Here is a 24,064-nt window from a genome sequence, read left to right on the forward strand (position 1 = left end):
CATGCTTTGCAGCGAGGGTGGAGTGGGGGTTAGCGGCTGGGATGGGGGAACCCACAGAGTCCTCAATGGTTGGTCTCTTCTACAGTCACTTCCTGCTCCTCCCCACTGGGACGGAAGGCAAGCGGGCATCCATGGGGTAGTGGTCCCAGCCAGTCAACACCTGTTCCTATGAGGGCCTGTAGTTGTGGTTAGTCGCTCAGTCTGGTCCGACACTGTAATTCCATTGACTGTAACCTGCCAGGCTCCTCTGTGCGCGGTTCTCCAGGCAAGGATACTGGAGTGGGTTGCCATTTCCTTCTCCAGGGGATTTTCCTAACCTAGGGATAGAACCCAAGTCTCCTGCATTGCTGGCAGATTCCTTTTACCAAATGAGCTACCAGGGAAGCCTAAAATTATGACGTGCCCTAAATCATGACATTTAGGCTTATCTCTGCTCCACGTGGCATCGCGTGGGTTTATCAAGTTTGTGGCTAGCTAGCAACTGATGGCAGACAGCAGGCTGTCATGAGGGTCAGTGGTGTTAAGCGGGCATGTGCTGCCCATCCCCCCGCAGGCCAGTCCTGGCACATACAGGTGATGGCTGCAGGATTCTCAAGAGCCAAGACAGCACCAGCCCAAAGAAGTGCTTTTCATGATCCCTGGTGGGAAATTCCATTTCATTCTCTGGGAACTCCCATACCCTGCTCTCACTTTTGCCAAGGCCTAAGGGTCTCACACAGTGTTCAGCATGACCCGTGGCTCACCTTGTCCCACAGCCTGAGTGCAGGGGCCATTCTATTGCCTGGTATTCCCAGCCTGGAGCTGCCACCGCTAAGAAACTCCAGGGTGCTCACTGCTGCGTGTTAAGCAGAGTAACACTAACACCCTGGGGCGGGCTCAGGCACTGGCCTAGGAGGCAGGCTGGGGGTTGCGTCCTCACCTGCAGGAGACACAATGCATGTGACCCCTTGCATCACTGTTGGCAGATTTTACCTCTACCTACATTACAAACCCACAATACATTTTTATTATTTTTGCTGTATTTATCTTTTGGAGAAAATTAAAAATTTTAAAGTTATTAATACTGTTTTCTGTTCTCTTTCTACATAAAGATCTGTTTCCATATTGTATCATTCCCCTTCAGTTAGAAGAATTTCCTTTAACATTTCCTATTGTTCAGGTCTGCTGCAGACACACTGTGTCCGCTTTTTATTATTGTGGTAAAATATATACTAACAGCAGCAGCAATGGACGCTTTTGAATTGTGGCGTGGCAGACTCTTCAGAATTCCTTGCACTGCAAGGATAGCAAATCAGTCAACCCTTAAGGAAATCAACCTTGAATACTCATTGGAAGGACAGATGCTGAAGCTAATACTTTAGCCACCTGATGCAAAGAGCTGACTCATTGGAAAAGACCATGATGCTGGGAAAGACTGAAGGCAGGAGAAGGGGGTGGCAGAGGATGGGATGGTTGGATGGCATCACCAACTCAACAGACATGAATTTGAGCAAACTCTGGGAGATAATGAAGGATGGGAAGCCAGGCATGCTGCAGCCCATGGGGTCCTAGTGTTGGAGACAACTTAGTGATTGAATAACAAAATATATAAGTTGTCATATAATTATTTTAAAATTTTATTTTTATGTATTTGGCTACGCCAGGTCTTAGTTGTGGCATACAGGATCTAGTTCCCTGATCGGAGACCACAGCTGGGCACCCTGCGTTGGAAGGTTGGAGTCTCAGGCACTGGCCCATCAGGGGAGTCCTCATATAATCATTTTGAAGTGTCCAATTCGGTGGATCAACTAGATTCGTAAGGTTGTGCAACCATCACCATATATGTTTCCAAAACTCTCTCATCACTGCAAACATAAACTCTCTAGCCAAAAAGCATTAATTCCGTCTCTCCTCCCCTCAACCCTCCCTAACTTTTGATGCACTGTTTCTACAAATGTGTCTATTCAAGATGTCATGCAAGTGAGATCTTACCCTATTTGTCCTTTTGTGGCTGGCTTATTTCATTTAATGTTTTTGAGATTCGTTTACGCTGTATCACGGACCAGTCCTACATTCCTTTTCAGGACTAAATCCTATTCCATCCTACAGATAAACACCGCTTACCCATTCACCCTCATGGGCACTTGGGCTATTTCTACAGTTTGTTATGGCAAATAATGCTTCACCCAATGTTGGCGCACGAGTATTTCGAGTCCCTGTTCTCACTTCTTCAGGGTATATACCCCGAAGTATTTGACTGCTGGCTCAAAGCGTCCATTTTTAACTTTCTGAGGAAACATTAGTTTACCACAGCGGCCATATCATTTTACACCCCCAGCTCTATACAGGGATGTACACACCTGTTTTCATACTTGTTTCTACCGAAACGGCACAGTCCTTCACGCTTTCAGAGGTTTAACGCGTCCTTGCAGTGCCTCCCCGATCCCGGACGTCCCTTCCCCTGTGCCCGGCCGCCCAATAACAGAGCCGCACGGGCCCTCGCCGCGCCGGCTCACTCCTGCAGAGCCCCCCTCTAGCTCGACGCGGGAGGACCTGCGCCGTGGATAGCGTGGAGTCCCCGGCTCTGCCCCTCGCCCCGGGCCCACAGGGAAGGAACACTCTCAGCGAAGAACCCGGCCAGAACTCCTCAGGGCGCGTACTGTCCGCCACAGCGTCCCCTCCTCAGGCGCAGAGAGGGGATTCCTGGCGCTCCATAGTGACGTGACCTCCACCCCCAGCACTGCGCGTGCGTGACCCCGCCCCTCCAGGCGCAGCCAGAGCGTGGGCGCACGTCTCCGGAGGCTCCACTTCCGGCCGGCGGTGGCCCGGGCCCAGCCGTAGTGCGTAGTCGCGGTGCCTCCCAGCGCTCCGCCCCGCCTTCAGTAAAACGGTCGCCCGGCGATGACGTCGCGGGGGCCTGGCCGGGCGTCGCGGACTCCGGAGATGGAGGAAAAGGAGCAATTACGGCGGCAGATCCGCCTCCTGCAGGGTGGGTCGCGCCGGGCCCGGGTCGCGCGTCCCCTTCTTCCCCCTTGCTTCACAGCGGGCCTCTGCCCGCTTCGCCGAAGGGGGCCGCTCCCGCCCGCGGGTCAGAGGCCGGGTCGGGTCGGTGGGGAGGTGGGTGGGGTCGGGCCCGGTCCTGGGGACCCTGAGGGGGCGTTCCCGGCTGGCCCAGCTCAGCCCCGCTCGGGTTTCCGCGGCGGGTGCGGGCGTTACCGGCGCTGCGGCCGCTGGCGGCGGGGCTGTCGCTTAGTAACAGGCGGGAAGCGACCCTCCCCGCCGCCGCGGGCGTGCGCGGCCTCGGCCGCCCCCCCGGCGCGCTCCCTTGCTCGGGGCCGGTGGTGTGTATTTCTTCCCTGGACGCCCGTTTCTGACGCCTTTGTCCCTCCTTACAGCCACATTCTCCTTGATATTCCTGGCCCAGAATTCCCGGCCTTCGGGGTTTTCCAAACTTTTCCATTTTTAGACCTAAGACGGCGTGTTGTTCAGTCGTTAAGTCGTGTCTGACTCTTTTGCGACCTCAGTGACCGTAGCCCGGGGCTGCCCCATCCCTCATGCTGTGAAGAACCCGCCTGCGGTGCAGGAGGCACAGGAGACGCGGGTTCGATCCCTGGATAGGGAAGATCTCCTGGAGGAGGGCATGGCAACCCACTCCAGTATTCTTGCCTGGAGAGCCCCATGGACAGAGGAGCCTGACGGGCTATGGTCAGTGAGGCGACTGAGCACATGTGGACTGCAGTTTGCCAGGGCTTTGAAGGAAATGGGCTGCCGTTTCCTTCTCCAGGGGGTCTTCTTGACCCAGGGATTGAACCTGCATCTCTTGTGTCTCCTGCATTGGCAGATGGATTCTTTACCACTGAGTCATGAGAGATGGCTTGCTGCATTTTTAAAAAATTGTTTTAAAGGTTATTCCCACAAAGAGAAGACTTAAGAACTTGGGAAGTGTGTATTGGGAAGAGTTCAGTTGGGCTGAGCCCATCTACCAGCCACTTCCTGGCCCTCCATCATACCTGCTGTGAGGTGTCACCAGGTCTGGACGTGACTCTCTTTGGGCCTGGAGGTGGGACATATGGTGGGGGGGTGCTGTAACTGGAGGGCTTGTTGGCTGAGTTGTGACAGCTTGGGTGGTTCCAGCTGAGGCCTGTGTCTGCCTGCACAGCCACGCACTTCCTTGGAAAGGCACCTGGTGGTCCCCTGTACTGGAACTCCAAATGTTAGGCCTCTTCTCTTCTTGTGGGAGGATGATGGCATTCTTGTCACATGTGGAGTACCCGGGGTGTCAGTTATCTTACACTCGCTGTTGTGTGTGCCAGGCAGGGAGGTCGTGATGGAGCAGCCCTGCCCCTTTGTGTTTGCGGCAAGCCGGAGGCCTTCCATGTCTCTCTCCAGGCGCTGCAGCATGGGCCCTGCTGGTCTCTTCATGCTGGGTGACACTTTGCCTCAGAGGGTTGGGAACCCAGCGTAATATCACTGGTGAAGAAGGAATATTATGCCATAAGAGTGCATTTTAAGGATAAGCAGCCAGAAATAGGATTGAAGTAGGACTGATGGGAAGAGGCTCATGGGAAAGATTGGCCTAGGGGATTTAGGCTGACTGTCAGTGGTTCTCAGGCCCTGGGGCTGCCCGTCCTGTACTGGGACTTGGCAGGGTCCAGTGGGGTCTACAGGGTGTCTGGTCAGCTGATGCCCCTCCAGGGGATTCTCCCTGATTTTCCTCACCCTCCGGTTGACAGAGTCTATGCTCCTGCCTCCTCAGGTCTGATTGATGACTACAAAAGCCTCCACGGCAGTGCCTCTGCCCCAGGTACGTCCGCTGCCCTGGGCACCTCCACCACTTGCCAGTGGCAGCCGCCCACTTACAATAGCAGCAGGACCTTCAGTGCTCGCTACCCTCGTCCGAGCCGGAGGGGCTTCTCCCTGAACCATGGGCCTGCGTGGCGCAAGAAATACTCCCTCGTGAATCGGCCCTTGGGCTCCTCGGACCCGCCCGGTGATGGTGCTGCGCAGCCACCACTCAGGGCTGAGGGCAGCCAGGGTCCTGAACCACAGCAGTACATCCTGGAGAGGCAGGTGCAGCTCAGTCCAGACCAGAACATGGTCATCAAGATCAAACCACCATCCAAGCCGGGCTCGGCCAGCACTGCGGGGGTCCTGCGGACCTCCTTGGAAGAATACGAGGACCCCCCCTGGAACGACCACAGGCCTCAGGAAGGTGAGGGTGAGTCCCCTGGTGGGCAGCGGCAGCCCTCGAGGCAAGGAAGAGCCAAGGGGAGCTGCAGCGCGGAGGACCCCCTTCTGGTCTGCCAGAAAGAGCCTGGCAAGCCCCGGGTGGTGAAGTCAGTGAGCAGCATGAGTGAGAACCCCTCGGAGCCCCGGCGGACGGTCAGTGAGAGTGCAGTTGCGGTCAAGGCCCGCTTCCTGCCCTCTAGTCTGCCCCAGCGAGGCGGCATGGCCCCAGGCCGGAAGGCGGGCTCGCACTCTGTGGCCAGCTGTGCTGCACAGCTCTGTGGGGGCGGGGCCACGAACACCGGCCTCTCAGGCCCCTCCGCCGCCTCTGGCCTGGTGGTAGGCCCAGCTAGACCTGCTGTTGGACCCAGGCAGACCAGGGAGCCCTCGATGCTGGTGTCCTGTCGAACCAACAAGTTCCGGAAGAACAACTACAAGTGGGTGGCCGCCTCGGCGAAGAGTCCTCGGGCCTCTCGGCGGGCCCTCAGTCCCAGGGCAGCGGCGGAGAACGTGTGCAAGGCCCCCTTTGCTGCAGCAGAACGAACAGAGAGGCCGCAGCTCAAGGCCGACCCAGACGCCAGGCCCAGGAGGTCTGCCGTGTCCTCTGTGCCTGGGGCCTCCCCCAGCAAGTACAAGTGGAAGGCCTCCAGCCCCTCGGCTTCCTCAGCCTCCTCCTTCCGTTGGCAGTCAGAGGTTGGCAGCAAGGACTGTGCCTCCCAGCTCTCCCCGGTCCCGTCTAGGTCCCCCCCAGTGGACAGACGGGCAGTGGAACCCAGCAGCTTGCAGCCTGTCTTCAGTGAGACTCCGCTCTCGGCTTACAAAGTGAAGAGCCGCACCAAGATCATCCGGAGGCGGGGCAGTGCCAGGTGCGGGCCCCTGCCCCTCCCCGGGTCTTGTCTGGGCAGGGGTGTGGGAGGCAGGGAGGAAGCATTGCTGCTGATGGGGCCTGAGGACGGAGCTTTGCCTGTGGTGCGTCAGCATGTCTGGCAGGAATGAGGCCGCGGTTACCACTGTCCCTTTCAGTTAATGGGGAGGGGACGAGCAGAGATGGCGCCAGCAAGCCCTCCCTTTCCCTTGTTGGTGAGAGACCAGAGGCTGCTGGGGTGGCTTCCATTCTGGGCCTGTGGCATGGTGGATGGACAGCTTTGTGCCCAGGCCAGGGGCAGGGTCTCTGCAGGAGAAAGGTAGCCAGGTGACAGTGACTCCCTCCCTCACTGAAGGCACATCAGCTTCCCCGCCCTCTACCCACTTGGGTCCAGAGGAGGCTGGAAGATGGCATGGTGGCCCAGGGCCTCAGGGTCAGGGACTTAATTGTGGAAGCTGGTGGCGACACATGCCGTCTGCCAGGGAGTCCCACTCAGGTCCTCCCCACTGCTGACCTTGCCCTTGGGCCCTGCTCCCCTGGACATGCGATGTCTGGGCTGCTGGGCTCCGTGCTCTCCTCGCTGTTTCTCTCTAGCGGCCTCTGTGTCAGTGAGTGTGGGGAAGGGAGCCACGGGGCTGGTGGCGGGCCCCCCTTGGGGCGACACCTGCTTCCTCTGCTTCTCCCCCAGTTCCACGTGGGGGCTCATCTTATCCTGCCAGGGAAGTGCAGGAGGTGGTCATGGAAACACCTGGTGGGAGTCAAGGGCTGTGCTCCTCTGCCCTCCACCTGCCCTGGCTCTGGGGTCCTCCGGGGTGGGGTGGGGTGGGGGGATGGACGGGCAGGGAGCCACTGAGGTGGGTCAGGTGGGAAAGTGAAGTTGGGGGGCCAGACCCCGCTGGGGCTTAACTGCCTGCCAGGGCTGATCCATCAGTTCTGGGGTCTGGGTGGGCAAGGCGGGGAGGGTGCCTGCTAGAGCTGCCTGCTCTGTCTCTGCAGCCTTCCTGGGGACAAGAAGAGCAGCCCCCCGCCTGCTGCCATGGCTAAGAGTCAGTTCAGCCTGCGGCGGAAGCAGGCCCTCCGGGGAAAGAGCAGCCCCGTTACGAAGAAGACGCCCAACAAGGGGCTGATGCCGGTCTCCAAGCCCCGGCCGGGCTGCCTGCCTCCCGGCCGCACCTACCTCCCCTCCAAGGAAGGTATGCTGGAAAGAGGGGCTCCCTGGGCCTGCGCTGGCTCTGCTCCCCGCTGGGACCCACGTTCCCCGTCCACCTTGTGCTGTCAGGCCCTGGCCCAAGAGCTGCTGGGCCTGGCGGCAGTGGACGGCCTGGGCTGCAGTGCTGTGCGCTGCACTGGGGGCCGTGGAAAGGCTGCCAGGCAGGCACGTGCGGCCTTTTCAGCACATTCCTCCGTGCCTGCACAGCCGCATCGTCTTGGCAGAGGTGGGAAAGGCAGATAGCCCTGAAGGGGGTGGAGGCCTGGCTGGTGCTGCCCAGGGGCCCTCCCTCCTGTTCTCGCTGCCCTCCCTGCGGGCTGCTGCCTCCTCCTCTCAAGGCCTGAGCGGGCCTGGGAGGGGTCACTCTGCCCTCTCAGTGAGTCCCTGGCGTCCCCCGCTATGGCGAGGTCCTGGGTGTCTCCTCGGAGCAGCTGGGGCTTCCTCACAGACACACCAGGGATCTGGTCCTGGGCGCTGCCACCGGGGCTTGTGCTCCAGGGACTGTGCCGCCTTGGTGCTCAGGGCCCAGCTGGGGTCCAGGACTGTGTGCAGCACCTACACAGAGCCCGCCAGAGAGTGTGGACCCTGGGGCCCAGGTGGAGGCCCGCGCAGGGTGGAGAGAGCACCAGCCTCCCTCCCACCCAGTCGCCTTTGGCTGCATGTCCCTGGGTCCTGGCAAGCGTGGATTTCACCCCGGTGGCAGCAGAGGGAGTCTGTCAGTGGCCCCTGGGGGCTGCAAGGAGGCTGGGTTGGAGGTTGGGCCTTGGCTGTGGGACTGACTGGAGAGAACGAGTGGAGAACCCTCATGTTTTAAGAGGCTGGCAGGGGCTGGGGAGCCCGCCGGGAGCCTGAGGCCAGCTGGGGCCTCTTGGGGCAGCCGGGAGAGGGGCCAGGGTGCTCTCTGGAGGCTGGGCATCTGCGGGGCCGCGCGGCCCCTATCCGGGTCCTCTCGGTCACAGTGCTGTCTCTGTAGGCAGAGAAGCTGCAGGCGGAGCTGTCCCCAAGGTGGTGGTGTTCAGGGCCTGGAGTGGGAGGTGGGCTGCCCCGGATTTGGGGGTCCCGGAACCCCGAGGCGGGTGTTTCCTCCTGCCCTTCCGGTGCCTGCATTCGAGCAGCCAGGTGCTGAGGTGTTTCCATAGTAACCAGCTAGAGCAGGGAGTGGGGGTGTCCAGGAGGGGTCTCGCATGGGGGTTGTGTTTCAGAGGGTCTTGAGGGAGGGACATGGTAGGAGGGAGCTGGGGAGGGTGTCCCAGCAGGGGCGGCGTGCTCCTGCCCGCAGAGCCCTTGGGGAGCTGGTGCGTGTCTGCCGGGTGCTAGGCTCCCGTGGAAGCCAGTGTGTATGTGGAGCAGCCGCTGGGCAGGCGCTAAGGGTGGCATGGTCGTGGCAGACAGGGCCCTGGGCCTCTTGGCTGCCTTCCTGCTTCCCAGAGTGCTAGGTCCTGATGTAAGGACTGATGCTGGCCTCGACTGTGTCTCTGCCAGCCCTGTGCTGCCCCTGCCCCACGGAGCCTGGGCTGCAGGCCTATGGGCCCAAGGCAGACAGTTGCCATCCTGTGTTCTGGGCCCCTGTGGAACGAGCACTGTGCGGTCAAAGAGGTCATCCTGTGCCGTGGACTGGGAGCGCTCTCCAGATGGTGGGGAGGTTAGCACTGCGGACTGTCCATGCAGAATCCTGGGGGCCCGCTCTCCCTGCTCCAAGCTGGAGGGCTCTGGTGGTTTGGGGGTTGAGGTGAGGGCTGCCCCAGGCCCAGGAACAGCCTGGCTGCGGCCATGCTGTAGGCGCCACGGGCCGAGGGGCTGCCAGGGAGCTAGAGAGCGGGACAGGGGCCCGTGGCTGGAGACGCTCTAGGATGCTCACCCTGTTGTAGGGTGAACAGGGTGACGGGTTGACGGGGCCACGGATCTGGTGCCAGGCCACAAGGGGGAGGTGGCTTGTGTCTTTCCTGGAGCTGCACCTGCACTTGGGAACCGCGTGGTCCCGTTTTAGGCCTCGGGCAGAGTGGGGTGCAGGCTGGGGGCAGTGGAGGCTGTTCCTGCTGGCAGGGTGCTCTGCTCCTCGGAAGGAGGGGGGAGCAAGGCTCTGGGCACCACAGGGTGTGGGGTGCGGACCGCAGCGCCTTGCGCTCTCCCACTCGGAGGCGGACAGATCAGCCTGCAGGGGAGATGGAGGGGGAGCTGGGAAGAGGCTCCTCTTGGGGGGCTTGGAGAAGGCTTCCACTTGCTTAGCCACTCTTCTACCCCCACGTGTCCTCCACCTGTCAGCCTTCCACGTGCCACACCTCTGGGCTCTGCCCTGGCCCCCGTGGTCTGCACGTGCCGGGGCCGGGGTGTTGGTGGACGGTAGAAGCAGAAAGCTCCTTGGGTGCTTGTAAACAGGTCGAAAAACTGCCTTCAGCCTCTGTGGAAAAGGAAATGGGCGGTGGTGTCTCAGGAGCTATGGGGAGGTGGGGGCAGCTTTAGCCAGGCAGGCAGTCTGGGGCGTCTCTGAGGAGCACCCTCTGAGCCCTGAACCCACCTGTGTGAGGAGAGGTGAGAGCGAGGGGACACACCTGTGCAGGCGAGGTTGCGGCGGGGCTGAGCTCCGCTTGTCCAGGAGTGGAGACGGCTCTGCGCAGCGTCCCGGAGGGCGGGAGAGGCTCAGGCCAGAGGCACGTGGGCCTGGAGGGTGGGAAGGGGCGCCGTGCCGCAGTAAGGAAAGGGGGTCCTGTTGGGAAGCCGCCGAGGGACAGTGGAGGCACAGGGGTCCTATGGAAGCATGCTCGGGGACACAAGGCAGCCATGTCTGGGCCCGAGGAGTGACCGGGCCGGAGGGGCAGGAGCCAGGGTGGGCCTGCGGGTGAGGGTTGACCTCCAGGCCCAGGGCAGGGGTCCTTACCCCCAGACTTGATGGCAGGGAGCTCATGGGAGAGGCTTGTGTAGAGACTAGGCAGGGGTGAGGCCTGGGGTGGGGGGAGGGGGAGGCCTGGGGTGGGGGCAGGAGGGAGGGGCAGCATTTCCCCGGCCCTTCAGCTCTGTGCAGGACTTGGGCTTTTATCTAATGTTGTGGGTGCTTGGGGTGAGCAGGTGAGCCCCTCCTGACCCCCTTGGTGGGCCTGAGCAGCTGTCTGTGTCCGTGTGTCCGTATGGCCGCAGGGGCGGCCCCTTCATCTGCTTATTTCGGCATCTCTGCTGTTTCCCCACACAGACCTTAGCGCCAGGTGCAGCCCTTCTCTCTGAGCTGGCTGCGGGCTGAGGACGGGGAGGGAGAGCCCTGGGGTCCCCTCCAGGCCTGCTGTGCGGCCCGGCAGCCAGAAGAGGGTGCGCTCGCCCTTCTTATCACTCATCCACCTTTTTCTGGTAATTGATTGCCTAATTTTCTCTTTATGTGAAAGAAAGCAGATATCAAGTAATTTGCAGCAATAACCTGCTAATGCTGGGCCAGTATCGAAACTCCCCTGTTCATTTCAAGTGGCGGATAAAACACTAATACATAATTATCCTTGCAAATTGGATTGTTTTAAATAACCAAAAGGCTGCGGCCAGGAGAAAGCGATCCCATCTCCCTTGAGTTACTATTGCAGTGTAATTGCCGCGTTCAATCAATTTCCCTGGCATTAGAAATTCCATCACAATCAACATTAAGCTTTATTCATTGTGATGGCTAAGAGCCGGGCCATTTCTCCTCTTTTTCTTAACTGGCAAAATTAATCAGGGAAAAGATTTTAAACATTTACCCGTGCAAAAGAGGTCAGCTCTGCCACTATATTGCTCAGCAGATAAGAGGGCTAATAAAAAGAAAATTGAATTACTAATGATCACCAGGAACAGAGTATATAAAACCTGGCAATCGCCGGCTCAGGAAAAGGGAGAATCAATTTTCTTGGGACAAGGTGCGCTCATTTTTTATTTTGGCGCATATTATCAGCAATTTAATTTGAGAGCGCATAAACAGGAGGAAACAGTTAGGGAATAATGAGCCCGGAGGTGTAAAGTGCCGCAGGATGTATGCTGTACACAATTTATTTGGCACAACAGATAATCACTTTAATTGAATTCAAAACTGCATTGTTCAGCAGGCGCGTGGACACTGTGCCTGGGGACTGAGCTGGAGGTTCAGCCTGACTCCGCCTCTTACTTTCTTTCCCTTCTCTGCCTCTCCCCTGCTTTCCTGGCTCCTGGCCAAGCCCCACCCCCACCCTCCCCCTGACCCTCCCCCTAGTCCCTGGGCCGAGAGGCCGGCTCTGGCTGGGGAAGGGGTAGGTGGTCCCTGGGGGTCACCATGCGACAGCACCCCCCATGCTCCCTGGGGAGTGCCTGCACCTTGGTTGCCAGAGACCTCAGTTAATCTGCCTCAGGGCATGTAACAGACCCCTGAGAAGGCTGCAGAGAAGAGAACCTTCAGTAGAGAGCTTCTAGGGAGTGTGTTGAGGGCGGGCGCTTTCCAGCACCTGGGGCTTCAGGGCCCGCTCTGAGGTTCCCCTCCCCACCACACTGAGCCCAGCACTGTGACTCAGGTGCCCTGAGGTGACAGGCTCCAAGTGTTCCGCAGACCCTGACTCCCCGTGTGCAAAGAGAGTGCAGCGGGTGCCACAGGAGCCCCGGAAAAGCCGCAGGCGACTGCGCGGGCAGTGGTATCCTCATCTCCTGGACTTGCTGGGGCGGGGCCTCCTCCGCCTCACCTGCCCAGGACAGTGGGCACACAGCCATAGCCCCCACCACTCACCCGCCTGTCCGGAGCCCCGGATGCGGCGGGGCTGTGCGTGTGGGCCGTGTTTGACAGGAAGGGCCCAGGTTTCCTGGGGGAGCCAGATGTGGGTCTGAGGGCGCCAGGGCCTTCCCTCAGGCCTGCTGGCCTCATGCAGTGCCTGCCTCTGGCCGAGAGCTTGCCAAGCTTGTGGCGGGTGCTCCCCACACGCCCCTCAGTCTGCTGTGCCAGCCACACGGTCTGGAAGGTCTGCCATCACCTGTTTGTGGGTGCAGTGGGGTGGGCACGCATCCTCGGTCACCAACAGAGAGGACGGTGGGGGTGGGGGGCTTGCCTAGTCTTCATCTTGCAACTCCGATCCCTGTGTCCGAGTTTGTCCAGGAAGCTGTCAGGGAGTCTCTCCCGTGTAAGCTCCCCATGGGCTCCTGCCTGGCTGCCCTTCCCTGCCAGTGCTTGGGCTCCTCACCAAGGCCCCAGGTGACTGTTCTGCCCTCCCCCAGCCCAGAACAGGGGCCTGTGCGGACCGGGGGTCCCTGAGGCACACAGACCCTTGGTGGGCCCTCTGCTGGCAGACTGAGGGGACATCCTGGGGCTGCCTCCCCTGCTGCTCGGTTGTTTGGGCTTGAAGGGCCCGCCTTGGGGCTGTCCCCAGGTCCCTTGGGTGCCCTTCTGTGCCAGTGGAGGTCAGAGCAGGCCCTCAGCTGCCTGGGTGCCAAAACCAGCCGGTGGGGCTCAGTTTGTCGAGGGCCCTCTGCAGGGCTCTCCTCGAGCAGCACCAGCTCGGGGACTTGGGGTGGACACCTACAGGGAGTGCTTCGCCCGCCTGCTGTGTGCTCAAAGCCATCCTCACTTAACCTCCTCCATGGCCTGAAGGTTCCAGGTGCACAGCAGCCCTGCTCTAACCACTCTGCCCATGCCGCCCCTCTTCACACCCTCCTTGGCCCCTCCCATCTCACCAGGCCTGCACCCCTCCTGACAGGGCCCCGCCCCACCCCCGCTTCTGACCAGGTGTGCCCAATGGGCAGGGGCAGGCAGTGGGCCAGGTAGTGGCCCTGCAGCATGGCTCTCGGAGGCAGCCCAGAACCCACTGCTTGGTGCCGGGCAGCCCCGTGCCTGGCCTTGCTGGCATCTGGGCCGCGGTCAGTGGTCAGAGGGACAGAGCGAAGCCTGCCCTGGGCCTCCACATTCATCAGTAGCATTTTCATCACTAGTGCCCTTTGGGGAGCGCTTTGGGAGGGCCAGGAGGCAGGCTTACCGTGGCACAGAGGGGACACAGGCCTGGGGGCTTCCTGAGGCATCCCCATGCTGGCCTGTGCTCCGATCCTGGGGCCTCCCCAAGGCGTGAAAAGCCCCGACCCTGAGCCTCCAGGCTGGCGCTGACTGGGCCTTGCTCTGTCCCCGTGTCCTGGGCGTTTCTGTGCCGGCTGAGGGGACAGGGCGGTCAGGTGCTGAGGGCAGGTTTGGTGGATGCTAGACTGGCTAGCTGCTGGATTTTCCCACCTTGGAGTAATTTGTGATCCAGCCTCTCCCGCTGGGGTGCAGACGGGTTGTCAGTTTTACTGCCCCAACACCGCAAAGGGCGCAAGAGCAGTTCCATCCGGAGCCCTGCTTTCCTAAGAGAAAAGGAAAACGCTGAAGCAGGCCCCGTGGAAGGCAGTGCAGCGATCCTGAGCCTTGCATAAATTATCAGGCGTGTCGGGGGCTTCCCGGTTTACGTCTGTCTGGCGGTGCTGATTAACTATTAGGGCAGAGCCGGCGCGGGAGCGTGTGCGCGTGCACGCAGTGCTGTGTGGTGCTCGCAGGCGTGGGCCTCCCAGGCTGCTGTGGGCTCCGGGAGCCAGGGCACCGCCGTGACTCTAGCTGAAGCCCTGGGACCGCTCCTGCCTGGGAAGGAGGAGTGGTGGTCCCACTGCGGCCCTGGCGGCTTGTGGGCAGGGTCCCCAGGCGTCTTAACGAATGTGGATGGTGTGCTGGGGCGGCCCCGCCTGGCCGTGGCTCGGGGATTGGCGCCTGGAGCTGCCTGGGAGGCAGGGCCGCGTCAGCCTGAGTCCTCTGGGCGGATTTCTTTCCTGCCAGGGCTAGCCGTGAGGAGGAGGGAGACCCCCCAGGCCGTGGTGGGGGTGTCCCCAGGGTGGACCTTGTGGAGCCGGCCTCAGGAGAGGGATAGTCACTAAGCTTGGAGTGGTCCTGCCCTGAGGTTCCAGCTTTAGTGGGAGGAGCAGGAGAGACCACCATGGCTCCCAGTCCAGGAGCCTGCCCCAGACTCCTCCACACAACACCCCCAGACTCCCCTGGACACCCTGGCTGGGCCCTGTGCAGGGCAGGCAGTGATGCAGTGGACCCTCCCTCTGAGACTCAGAGCCAGGCTCTGGGCTGGAGCTGCTCTCCTGTCCCTCTCGGCGTGGAGCTGGGGCCATTGGGGTGGGGAGCTGATCTTGGGCCTAGATGGTGTCTCAGATCTCGGCAGAAGCCTCTCCTGGGGAGCGCTCTGTTCCTGGCTCTGGTGACCCTGTGTGTTTTCACGGGGAAGGGTGCCAGGAGGGGTTGGGGCCTGGTTGAATCTGGCTCAGGCTGCTGCCTCCACGCTGTGCTGTGAAGGCAGGGAGCAGGTGCCAGGCTGCGAGGCCGTTCTGCCTTGATGGTGGGCCTGGCTGGAGGTGTCCCTGGCCGGCTCTGGCAGTGCCAGCCGTGGAGGCGGGAGCTTGGGCGGGGGCTGCTGTCACAGTCACCCGGACGGGCCAGTGCGCTGAGTTTGGACGCAGCACACCAGGGTCAGATGGCTGGACATTTCCCTTCAGCCTCTCTTTTCTGAAATATGCTGATGTAAGGTTGTAAACTTCCCCCTGAGCGTAGCCTTAGGTGTTTTTTGCAAGTTAACTATTTTTGTGTTCCTCTAAAACTTTTTCTAACTTTTGTTGTAATTTTTCTTTGATCCAGGGTTATTCAGAAGGGATTGCTTCGTCTCTAAACCTCTGAGGCTTTTGAGGTTCTTTGTAAAATGACCACTCCCCACCTTCACTGGGGGGGTTTAGGGTCCACTTTGGTAAAGCTCTTGTGTGTGCTTCGAAAGAATGATTCCACTTGGTGAGATTGGGGCTGTAAGGAGAGTTGTATTCGTTGTGTTTTTCAAACCTGTGGTGAACTTCCCGATTTTGAGGGGCAGGAAAGACTTGTTTTTTCCAGTCTCTGAGAGGGTGTGGAGACTTTCCACTGTGCCTGTGAATGTGCTCATGTCTCCAGTTGTCACTTTTGTATTAGTATTTATTTTAAGGTTATTTTACTGAGTGCAAAGTATTTAGAATTGTTACATCTCCCTGCTGGAATGAATCTTTACCATTATGAATTTTTTTTTTTTAATTTCCAGCTTTTTGCCCTAATATCTACTTTGTCTATAGTAGGTATGTGTAGGCCGATTTTCTTTTAGTTAATGTCGCAAAATGTGTACATGTACACTTGTGTACATACATACATTGAGAAGGAAATGGCACCCCACTCCAGTACTCTTGCCTGGAAAATTCCATGGATGGAGGAGCCTGGTAGACTACAGTCCATGGGGTCTCAAAGAGTTGGACACAACTGAGCGACTTCACTTTCTTTCTATAGTTCCTTTTGGAGAAGGAAATGGCAACCCACTCCAGTGTTCTTGCCTGGAGGATCCCATGGATGGAGGGGCCTGGTGGGCTACAGTCTATGGGGTTGCACAGAGTCAGACACGACTAAGCAACTAACACACACACACACACACACACACACACACACACACACACACTCTGCAAATATTGGTGCATGACATATGCAAACATGTTTACTTTTATAAGTAAACAACACAAAGTATTGTAAACAATCCAAAAAAGCCGTTTTGTATTATGGTTAGATTTTTTTTTTTTTTTGTATCTAGCAAATAGTTGCTTTTAGAAAAGGGCAACCTGAAATTGTCCTTGTAAGAAGAGATTTTCTGTTCCCAATAAACCACAGTTGGGTGTACTTTGTGTATTTGGGTTTTAATCCGGTCTCTTCCCATGTGCTTTTTCCTTGTTGTACCTATTCTGTATTTTTCTTCTTCCTTTGGATGTATATGTTTAAATTCCATTTTTTCCTCCATTAGCTTGTTATATCTCCTTTTATTTTTCTTTCAGTCACGTTGTACGTTTTTGAGTCTATTATCGGGTCTTGGAAATTGCCGTCTGACCCCTCCCCAGACAGCATAAGAAGCTTAGAGCACCTTCCCCCTTGTTTCTTCTCTTCCATCAGACGTGCTGGAACTACCATGATTTTAATTCTCCATGTGTTTTAGACCCTAGAAAGTGTTGTATATGGTCAGCCTTGACCCAGACTCACCTACGTATTCAGTTTCCCATTTTGTTTCATTCCTTCCTTGCCTTCCATTGAGAAACACCTCTTGAGATTTCCTGTGATGTTGCAGCCTTGCTGGGGGCCATTGCTCTCAGTGGATGGTTATCCGAAGGCTTCCTCTCTGGAGAGCGATTTTGCGTGGGAGGCTGTGGGGCTCCGGGGGGAGGCCTGGCCATTGCCGGCTGGCCCTGCTCTCCTATGGGGTCCGCTGTCCCCTTCTGGCTGCGGAGCTCTCTCCATCTCTGGTTTTCAGCAGGTGTATGACGGTGTGCTTCCCGCGCATTTTATTTATCATGCTTAGGTGAATCGCGGCTTGATGGTTTTCATCAGTTTTGGTCTAGCTGAGAGCTGAGCGCCTCAGTGCACACTCCTCTCGGCTGCCCGAGTGTGGTGAGGCCTCTGCTGGCACTCACCCCGGGAGGGCAGGGGTCTCTGCTCCACGGTGCCTGGGGGCTGGGCCGGTGGGGCTCAGGCTTCTGGGCAGCTCGCTCCCGTAGCTTGTGGGGAGGAGCAGGACCTGGTGCCATGCGGCCCCCAGCTCCATGCGCCCGAGGCCCTGTCTCTCCCCGTTGGGTGGGGAAGGGGCCCTGGGCAGGAGGCGCTGCCACCCCAGAGCCGGCAGGCGGTGGCCGCTGGTGTGCTTGCTTGGAGCCCCCAGGACTGTGCCCATGTCACCCACTCCAGCCCTGGGGCCGTATCGGCACAAATGGAGCCCGCTCAGGACAGGCCCCAAGTGCGGGCCTCCCCCGGTCTGAGCTGAGACCCTCTGCTTCCCACGCTCTGGCGCCCCACGGGTTACTCTGCTGCGGGAGGGACTCGGGCTGAGGCCTCAGCTGTCCTGGGAAGGCGGGGCCCGGTATCCCTCTGCAGGGGGACTGCGCCTTTTCCGCTGTCGGAGCATCTGCACAGACCATGTGACCCTGGGCGCACGCCGGTGTCCTTGGGGCCCTCTACTCTTGGTGGCCCTCCTGCTTTCTTGTCTCCTCTGGTGTCTGTGGGAGGTGAGCCTGGGCTCCCCAGACTAATCGTTGCCAGGCTGATGCCAGGCTGAAAAGGCCTTCCCGCCCAGCGGGACCTCTGGTGCCACTTGAGCATCACCTGTGTGGCCTGGGGCCCTCAGTGCTCCCAGGGATCCTTCCGGTTCCAGGTTTGGTCCTAATGCATACAATTGATGGGATTTGCAAAGAAAGTCTATAGTTGCGCACAACGACTGCAAATCCATCAGCTTCCGGCCATGAGACGTGCAGGTGCTTGTTGCTCTGCCCCTGTGTCTTCTCCCAGCCCCCTGGCATCTCGCGCTCGATGGTCCTCAGGAGTCTGCAGTCCTGCTGCTGGCGGTCCGGGCGGCGTGAGGACAGGGTCCAGCCCAGGGCAGTGGCAGGTCCCTCCTGTGGGGTTTCATGCGTGGGAGCAAGCCGCTGTCCTCCCCACCTCCTGTGCCCCCGGCAGCTGACCCTCGGGTACGTGCTCGGGCAGGCCCTGGGGGTTCTGGGCCAGGGTCTCTGGGGGCCTGTCCTCACCTGCTACAGATGTACGGTGCCCCCCCCAGGTGCGCTGAGGGAGTCAGCGTGCTCCCGGGCATCCACGGGGTGGGGCTGGGCTGGGCTCTGGTTCGTGGTGTGCTCACTCCCTCCCTTTGCATTGGTTTTGGGTGGCGAGGGCCTGGGGGCATGGTGCTCCTCCTGGTGCTCCTGCCCGCCTGGCTGAGGAGAATCTGAGAGTCTGGGGGCCCAGTGCCTGGGCCATCAGCCTGGCCCCGATCGCTCCGCCCTAGAGAGGCGCACGTCCGGCAGGGCCTCTGGGGGTCCAGACAGGGCCTCTGGGTGCCATGGGCCTGGGGCAGGGCCCAGCCCCCCACATTTGCTGGCTGCTTGCTGTCCTTCTCTGGAGCACAGCGCTTTCTGAGCCAGTTCGGAGCTGTTTTCTCCTCACGGTGTGCCCCAGGCTGTGCAAAGCCCCAGGCTCTGGCCCCTGTCCACCTGACTGCCTTTGCGCATCGGCGGCGGCCTGTGCGGAGCCTGTTCTCCGTGGTGCTGGGTATGACAGTGGCTGCTGCTCCAAGTGCTGGGCACGGGTGGGCCCCGGCGGCTGGCAGCAAATGGCCTTGCCACCCAGCAGGGGGCATCCTGTGAGGCTTGGGCGGCGGCTGAGCCCGTCTGTCTGTCCATCCGGCCGTCCCAGGGTGCAGGGGCGAGTGCCTTCAGAGCCGCTCGCTCCCCCACACCAGCAGCAGCTCAGCTGCCTGGTCCTGATTCGTTGCGGGCGGCAGAGGTATGTGGGGTGGGCAGTCGGGCCTGGGGTTTTGGGGGAGAGACGGCGTACTTCGCTGTGTGCAGGAGACGGAAGGCAGGCCCTGGTCCTGCGAGCAGACCCACACTCCCAGCCCTGGTGCCGCCATGGAGCCTGGGGGGTACGGCGGGAGGGTGGGGAGGAGCAGGCCGGGCCCACGGCTCCCAGCGCGTCCGGGGTGAGCCTTGCTGAAGCCATGCTGTGCAGCGAGTCACCAGCACCACGTGTTCCCATCTCTGCTCGTCTGCACCCGTGTGGAGTCTGGAATGTTGGAATAGGGGCGGGCTCGCCCTCAGGACCTGCCCTCCTGAGCTCGGGCACCCCGAGTACCCCTGCAGAGTGCGGTACTGACAGGCCCTGTGACCTGGGCATCAACAGTGAGGGGTGGCCTTCCCTCCCTCCAGGCGCCTTTGCCTCCGGCTCCAGACGGCAGGGCTGAGCCTCACATCAGGCGGCGCCCTCTGCTGGAGAGCCCACCAGCCTCAGGCAGACCAGCCTGGGGCACCCACCACCCTGAGATTGGGAGGCCTCTGCTCTGGGCCTCTGCCTGCCCAGCCCCCTCCCACCCCTCCTCCCCCCTTGCCAGCCACAGAGGCCCAAGGCCCTGTCTTCAGAGGGGTGTGGGGCTACAGCCTCCTGCAGCCTTACCCTGGCCCTAGCAGCGTGCTTTCTGCGGGTGGAGCCTGGGAGCTGTCCCTGAGCAGGGCTGCTGGGCCAGAGGACCCTGAAGGGGCCCAGGCCCAGGCTCCTCCCTGAGGGCTCAGAGCTGAGAGTGGGGGGCCCCTGGTCCACTTCTTGGCCAGCCCGTTGCTGCCCTCCCGCCACCTCCACGGTTGGCAGGGCGGCATATGGCAGCGGGCCTCCTCTGGCCAGTGAGCCCCAGTGGCTCTTGCTGCCTTCCTGTCTCGGCCGCGGCGCCCTGTCTCCGGCTTGTCTGTGGCTGGGCCGGCTGGCTCCAGGGCTGAGTGAGGCCAGATCTGCCCTGCACCCAGGTGCCCTCAGGCCTGCTCGCTGCCCCTGGGCTGCAGCTCTGCTCCTCTGGCCACCGGATAGGACAGGTGAGTGGCCAGGAGAATCTGGGTAGCCTGGCACTTGTGAGGACACATGTGGTTTTCTCTCCGTGGTCACTGCTTTTTATAGCGAGGTTATTTCCAGGCTCTCTCAGAAGCATCTGTCTCTGGCCCCGACTCTGAGGAAGCTGGGCTGGGCGCCCGAAGGGCCAGGCTGTGGCCAGGAGGAGCGCTGTCCTCGCCCGGGCCACCGGCTCTGGGCCATGTAGTGGGACTGAGATTCCTGGGGACGACTGAGGCCCGGTATCTGTCACACATCTAGGGGCACACCCTGTGTCTGCTGGGTACCTCCCCCCCACCGTGGGTGAGGATGGGGTCCCTGAGAGTGAGAGGGTGGAGGCGGGCATGTTGGTTGGCGCCTGTCCCGTGGCGCTGTGCTTAGTATCTGGGCCAGCCCCGTGGGGAGAGCAGGCGTGTTCTGCACCACGTCCCCCGTCGCTCACACTTGGAATGTGGGCCTCTGTCCACCTGGGACTGGTGGGCACTTTCCTGCCACCAGAAACCTCAGCAGAAACTGCCAAGGTGGGGTGGGCCTTCACCTCCCAGGATTGGCTTTGTCCCTTCAGCTGACCTGGCTTGTTGGGGGCCCTGGTGCTGTCAGTGGGGTGTGGACAAGGCCCCTCCACTCCCTTGGTGGACCTGGGAGTCCCTGATGCTCCCTAGGGCTCTGGCTTTCTGGGGTCGCAGCCTGGTGGGGGAGCGGGTTCCCCCCCAGGCCATCCCCCTCTCCTCCTGGCTTGCCTGGCCCAGGCTCCCAGATGGACGGACACAGGCGTGAGAAAGGCCTGCTGTCCTGTGTGGACGGAGACCATGTGCGCACAGACCCAGTGCGGGGCTAGGTGTTGGCTGGCCCCTGGTCCCCTGGGCAGTCAGGCCTTGGACCTCTGCAGGCAGGCGCGTCAGCCCAGCACAGCCTGGTTCAACCCGGACAGGGGCTGCCTGGTCTCCTGTGGGAGGGGGGCCAGCCATGTCTGGACACTGCTCTCTGCCCGCTCGGGCCTGGCCCTGTCTCTGGGGGAGTGGGGGGAGGGTGGGCTGTCTGCCTGGCCTGGATCCTGCCTTCCCTGCCTTTATTTGGGGCGCCTGGCCTTGGGGTGTGGCTGTCTCTTGCACCTGTGGGCCCTGCTCCCTGAGTTTGCCCCCGCGCCGATCCCCAGCCACACGCCGTGCTGTCTCCTCTGCCTTCTGGGGCGCGCCTCCCTGGAATGTGCTCGGGCTCCCTGCCCCCTGTGCCCAGGGCCTGCAGGTGGGGCGGGGGCTAGGAGGTGCTCCCTTCCCCTCCTCCATCCTTTAGAGTGTCGCCTAAAGGGGTGGGAAGACCCACCCCCCATAATGTACAGCGACTGCCAGGGAGCAAACTGCCCCCATTTCACACAGACGGGGCGGTGTCATCATGCAATCGATGGCTCGTGCACGATAATTACAGGAACCGGCGGCTTGTGTTGCTTGAGTGAGTTTGAGAAGAGTGGGGTCTCAATCTTCCCTCTAATAGGGCCCTGACAGTCCCGGCGCTGTGCGTCTCTGGCTGACAGTGTCGTCATTAAACACCAGGTAGCGTGGGGTGGCGGCGCGCGGGGCCAGGCGGCAACAGGGCTGTCTGTCACCTCCCCGCTGCCCACGCTCCTCTGGGCAGGTGACGTGCGGCCCATTCGGGCTGCCACTGTGACTTGGTGATGGTAGTTGTTCACCGTGGCTGGTCCCTGGAGCAGGAGACAGGAAGCCTCGCGGGGCAAGACTGAGGCCCGCCTTTCCCCTCAGGGACAGGTGTCCCTCCCCCTTGCTGACACGTGCCTGCAGCCTGCGTGTGAGTGAGCGAGTGTGTGAGTGAGCACATGTCCACGCATCCACTCCCTCCCCAGGGCCTCCTGTGCCTGCGTGTGAGTGAGCGCGTGTGTGAGCGAGCGCGTGTGTGAGCGAGCGCATGTCCACACATCCACCCCTCTCCTCAGGGCCCCCTGTGCAGACTCTGGCCTGGAAGGCAGGGGTGGGTCCTCTGTGTGTCAGAGTCTGGCAGAGCCTCTCTGCAGGCTGCCTGAGCCGTTCCTGGGGGGCCTTCAGGAGGGCTGGCCCTGAGGACACAGCTGGGTGCTGTGGGAGCCGGGAGGGGCCTCGGCAGCCCCATCCCTTCCCCCATCCTCTACCCTCCCCCCCCACCTCTCCCCCATACCCAGGCCCCGGTGTGACTGCCTGCGGGGACGCGGCCGAGCCACTGACTGTGGCAGGGCTTGTCCACCGTTTGAAGTGCCAGCAGCCATCAGGCACAGGAAAAGTGGAGTGATTTATTAGACTCATAAAAATTCATACTTTGCGATCCCCGTCATCCCCCGTTTGAAGCTTGTTAGAGCGCTGGGGGCTGCGGTCCCTGGCAGCTCCCACTGAGCGAGTGCGGGGGCGGGGCGTCTGCCTCCTCCAGGAGAAGGCCCTCGTCAGTGTGGTTTGTCCTGAGCCTTTGTCCTCCTGTGGTGGGAGTGGGAGGGCCAGGCCTGGTCACCGCACGCCCTGTACCTGCAGGTCCTGGGCTGGGACTGGCCAGAGCACTGACTGCAGTGGGCCCAGGGTGGCACCACATGAGCCCTGTCCCAGTGAGAACTGGGGGCGCAGGGAGCCTGCAGGGCGAGGTGGAGATCTGGGGTGCTGGGGGAGGTGTGGGTGCAGGGGCAGGTCGCAGTGTGTCTCTGGCTGTCTTTATGGTTGGAGCCGTGTGTCTTCTAGGCTGACGTCAAGGAGTTGAGCCCCATTTTTGTCCTTCCTGAGAGACTCCTACACAGAGGCCCCTGGCCTGGTGCCCGCCCTGGCCCAGCCTGGGTCCCTTCATGCGGGGCAAGGTGGGCAGGTCATTTTTCTTCTCGTCCTTAGGGCTGATGTGCCTGGCAGCTCTGCTGCACGGTAGGCACTGTGGATCCTCTGTGGAGGGGGTGGAGGGCAGAGGGTCCCCACTTCTCTTGACAAGGAGGCACCCCCTAGAACCAGCCCCCCCTGGGTTTTCCCCTGAGAACTGAGGTCTGGGCGGGGTGAGGGGGCCCAGCCTCCTGCCATGATGCTTGCTTTCATCCGCCTCTTTGCAGGCAGCATCTCGCCGGCTCTGCTTTAGGTCTCGGACCTTCCGCAGGGTGTGTGGGGCCAGTGTGGGAGCTGCCGTGCCCCTGGCGTCTACTGGGAGCACCCCTCTGGGAGCACCTCTGGCCTGGCAGCCATCCCCCTGCTTCCCGCAGGTGGTGGAGCTTCTCCTGGTGGCCCTGGGGGTCTGCGTGCCCATCCTCAGTCCTCCTGATGCTGTTGTGGTCTCACCGTCTCTAGGACCATAGGTGTCATCAAGGGAACAGCTCAGATAGGCTGATGTTCAGAAAAGGTGGTGTCCAGAGGTGACAGGGCCGTCATTGGCGATCTGGCGGGCTCTTTCCTGCTGGCCAGGTGTGAGCCTTCCACCAGCCTCGAGACAGCACAGGGCAGTCCCAGACTGTCTACCTGCCTGCAGGCCTCCCTGCTTCCCGCTGTCCCAGGAGCCGTGGCCATGCCGTCCCCTCTGTCTAGACCCACCCCCCACCCCGGCCAGCGATGTCGTTGTGGGCGTACTCCCTGAGTTCCCTGCCTTGTGATTCCTAAGCAGGCAGTTAGCTGGAGGGGCCTGTTCTCGTGGAGGCTGGGGGTGGTCTGGGGGGTGCCCTAGGAAGAGGCGCCATGGGGAGCCCTCTTGGGAACTGTGGGCTTGAAAGCTCTTTCAGACCTCAGAACCCAGGAGGAGCAGGTTTGGGTGCTCGGAAGCTGCTTCAGTTGTTGGTGCCCACGGCCCCAGTCAGGGGGAGGCCTCCCCCGATGTGGGGCCCTTGAGCAGCCTTAGGGAGTGGGGTGCAGTGCGGGCTGCTGGTGAGGCGACAGGCCAGTGGGACCCGCGTTACTGGGAGTGGAGGGCAGCTCCCGGGGCTTCTGAAAGCCTGAGCCATGACGTGGCCTCTTGGCTGTCTTACGCCGGAGTTGGGGGTGTGAGGAAGTGTCAGGGCAGCTGCTGAGGAAGAGCAGGTTCGGTGACAGGGGGACTTTGAGCCACACAGGACTGGGCATGGGACACCCAGGCTGGCAGGAGGCTCACCCCACAGCCTGCCGGCCGTGCTGCAAGACCCTGGGAGGCTGGGTGCTCGACTGACCCTGTCCACTCCGTTCACTGGCGGGGCCTGGGGCCCCCTTCAGGAGCAGAGCTTGGTTTCTGGGGTGTCTGACAGGCGGGTGGGGTTATCAGTCCTCAGGCTGTTCCTGGCCCAGGCGCCTCGTGCGTCTGGTTCTGCCGAATCCCCTGCCTGGATGCCAGGCAGTGGCTGTGGCCCAGCTGTCCTGTTCTGCACCCCACTGAGCGGGAGGGCTGGAGGCGGCCATGCTCTCCGGCTCGGGCTTCC

At 60.9% G+C, this 24,064-nt stretch overlaps 1 protein-coding gene across 1 annotated transcript in view; it reads left to right on the forward strand.

The window, feature by feature from the left end:
* The first annotated feature begins 2,890 nt into the window (after nucleotides 1-2,890).
* The window catches only part of ZC3H3 (zinc finger CCCH-type containing 3), a 62,173-nt gene continuing 40,999 nt past the window's right edge, over nucleotides 2,891-24,064 (forward strand). The window contains exons 1-3 of the mRNA XM_027973446.2: nucleotides 2,891-2,968; nucleotides 4,736-6,071; nucleotides 7,067-7,263. Of these exons, the coding sequence (XP_027829247.1) occupies nucleotides 2,923-2,968; nucleotides 4,736-6,071; nucleotides 7,067-7,263 (1,579 nt within the window). The 5' untranslated portion in view covers nucleotides 2,891-2,922. The remainder of the gene's footprint in view (nucleotides 2,969-4,735; nucleotides 6,072-7,066; nucleotides 7,264-24,064) is intronic.

The sequence above is a fragment of the Ovis aries genome, chromosome 9, assembly GCF_016772045.2.
Source record: "Ovis aries strain OAR_USU_Benz2616 breed Rambouillet chromosome 9, ARS-UI_Ramb_v3.0, whole genome shotgun sequence".
NCBI lineage: Eukaryota > Metazoa > Chordata > Mammalia > Artiodactyla > Bovidae > Ovis > Ovis aries.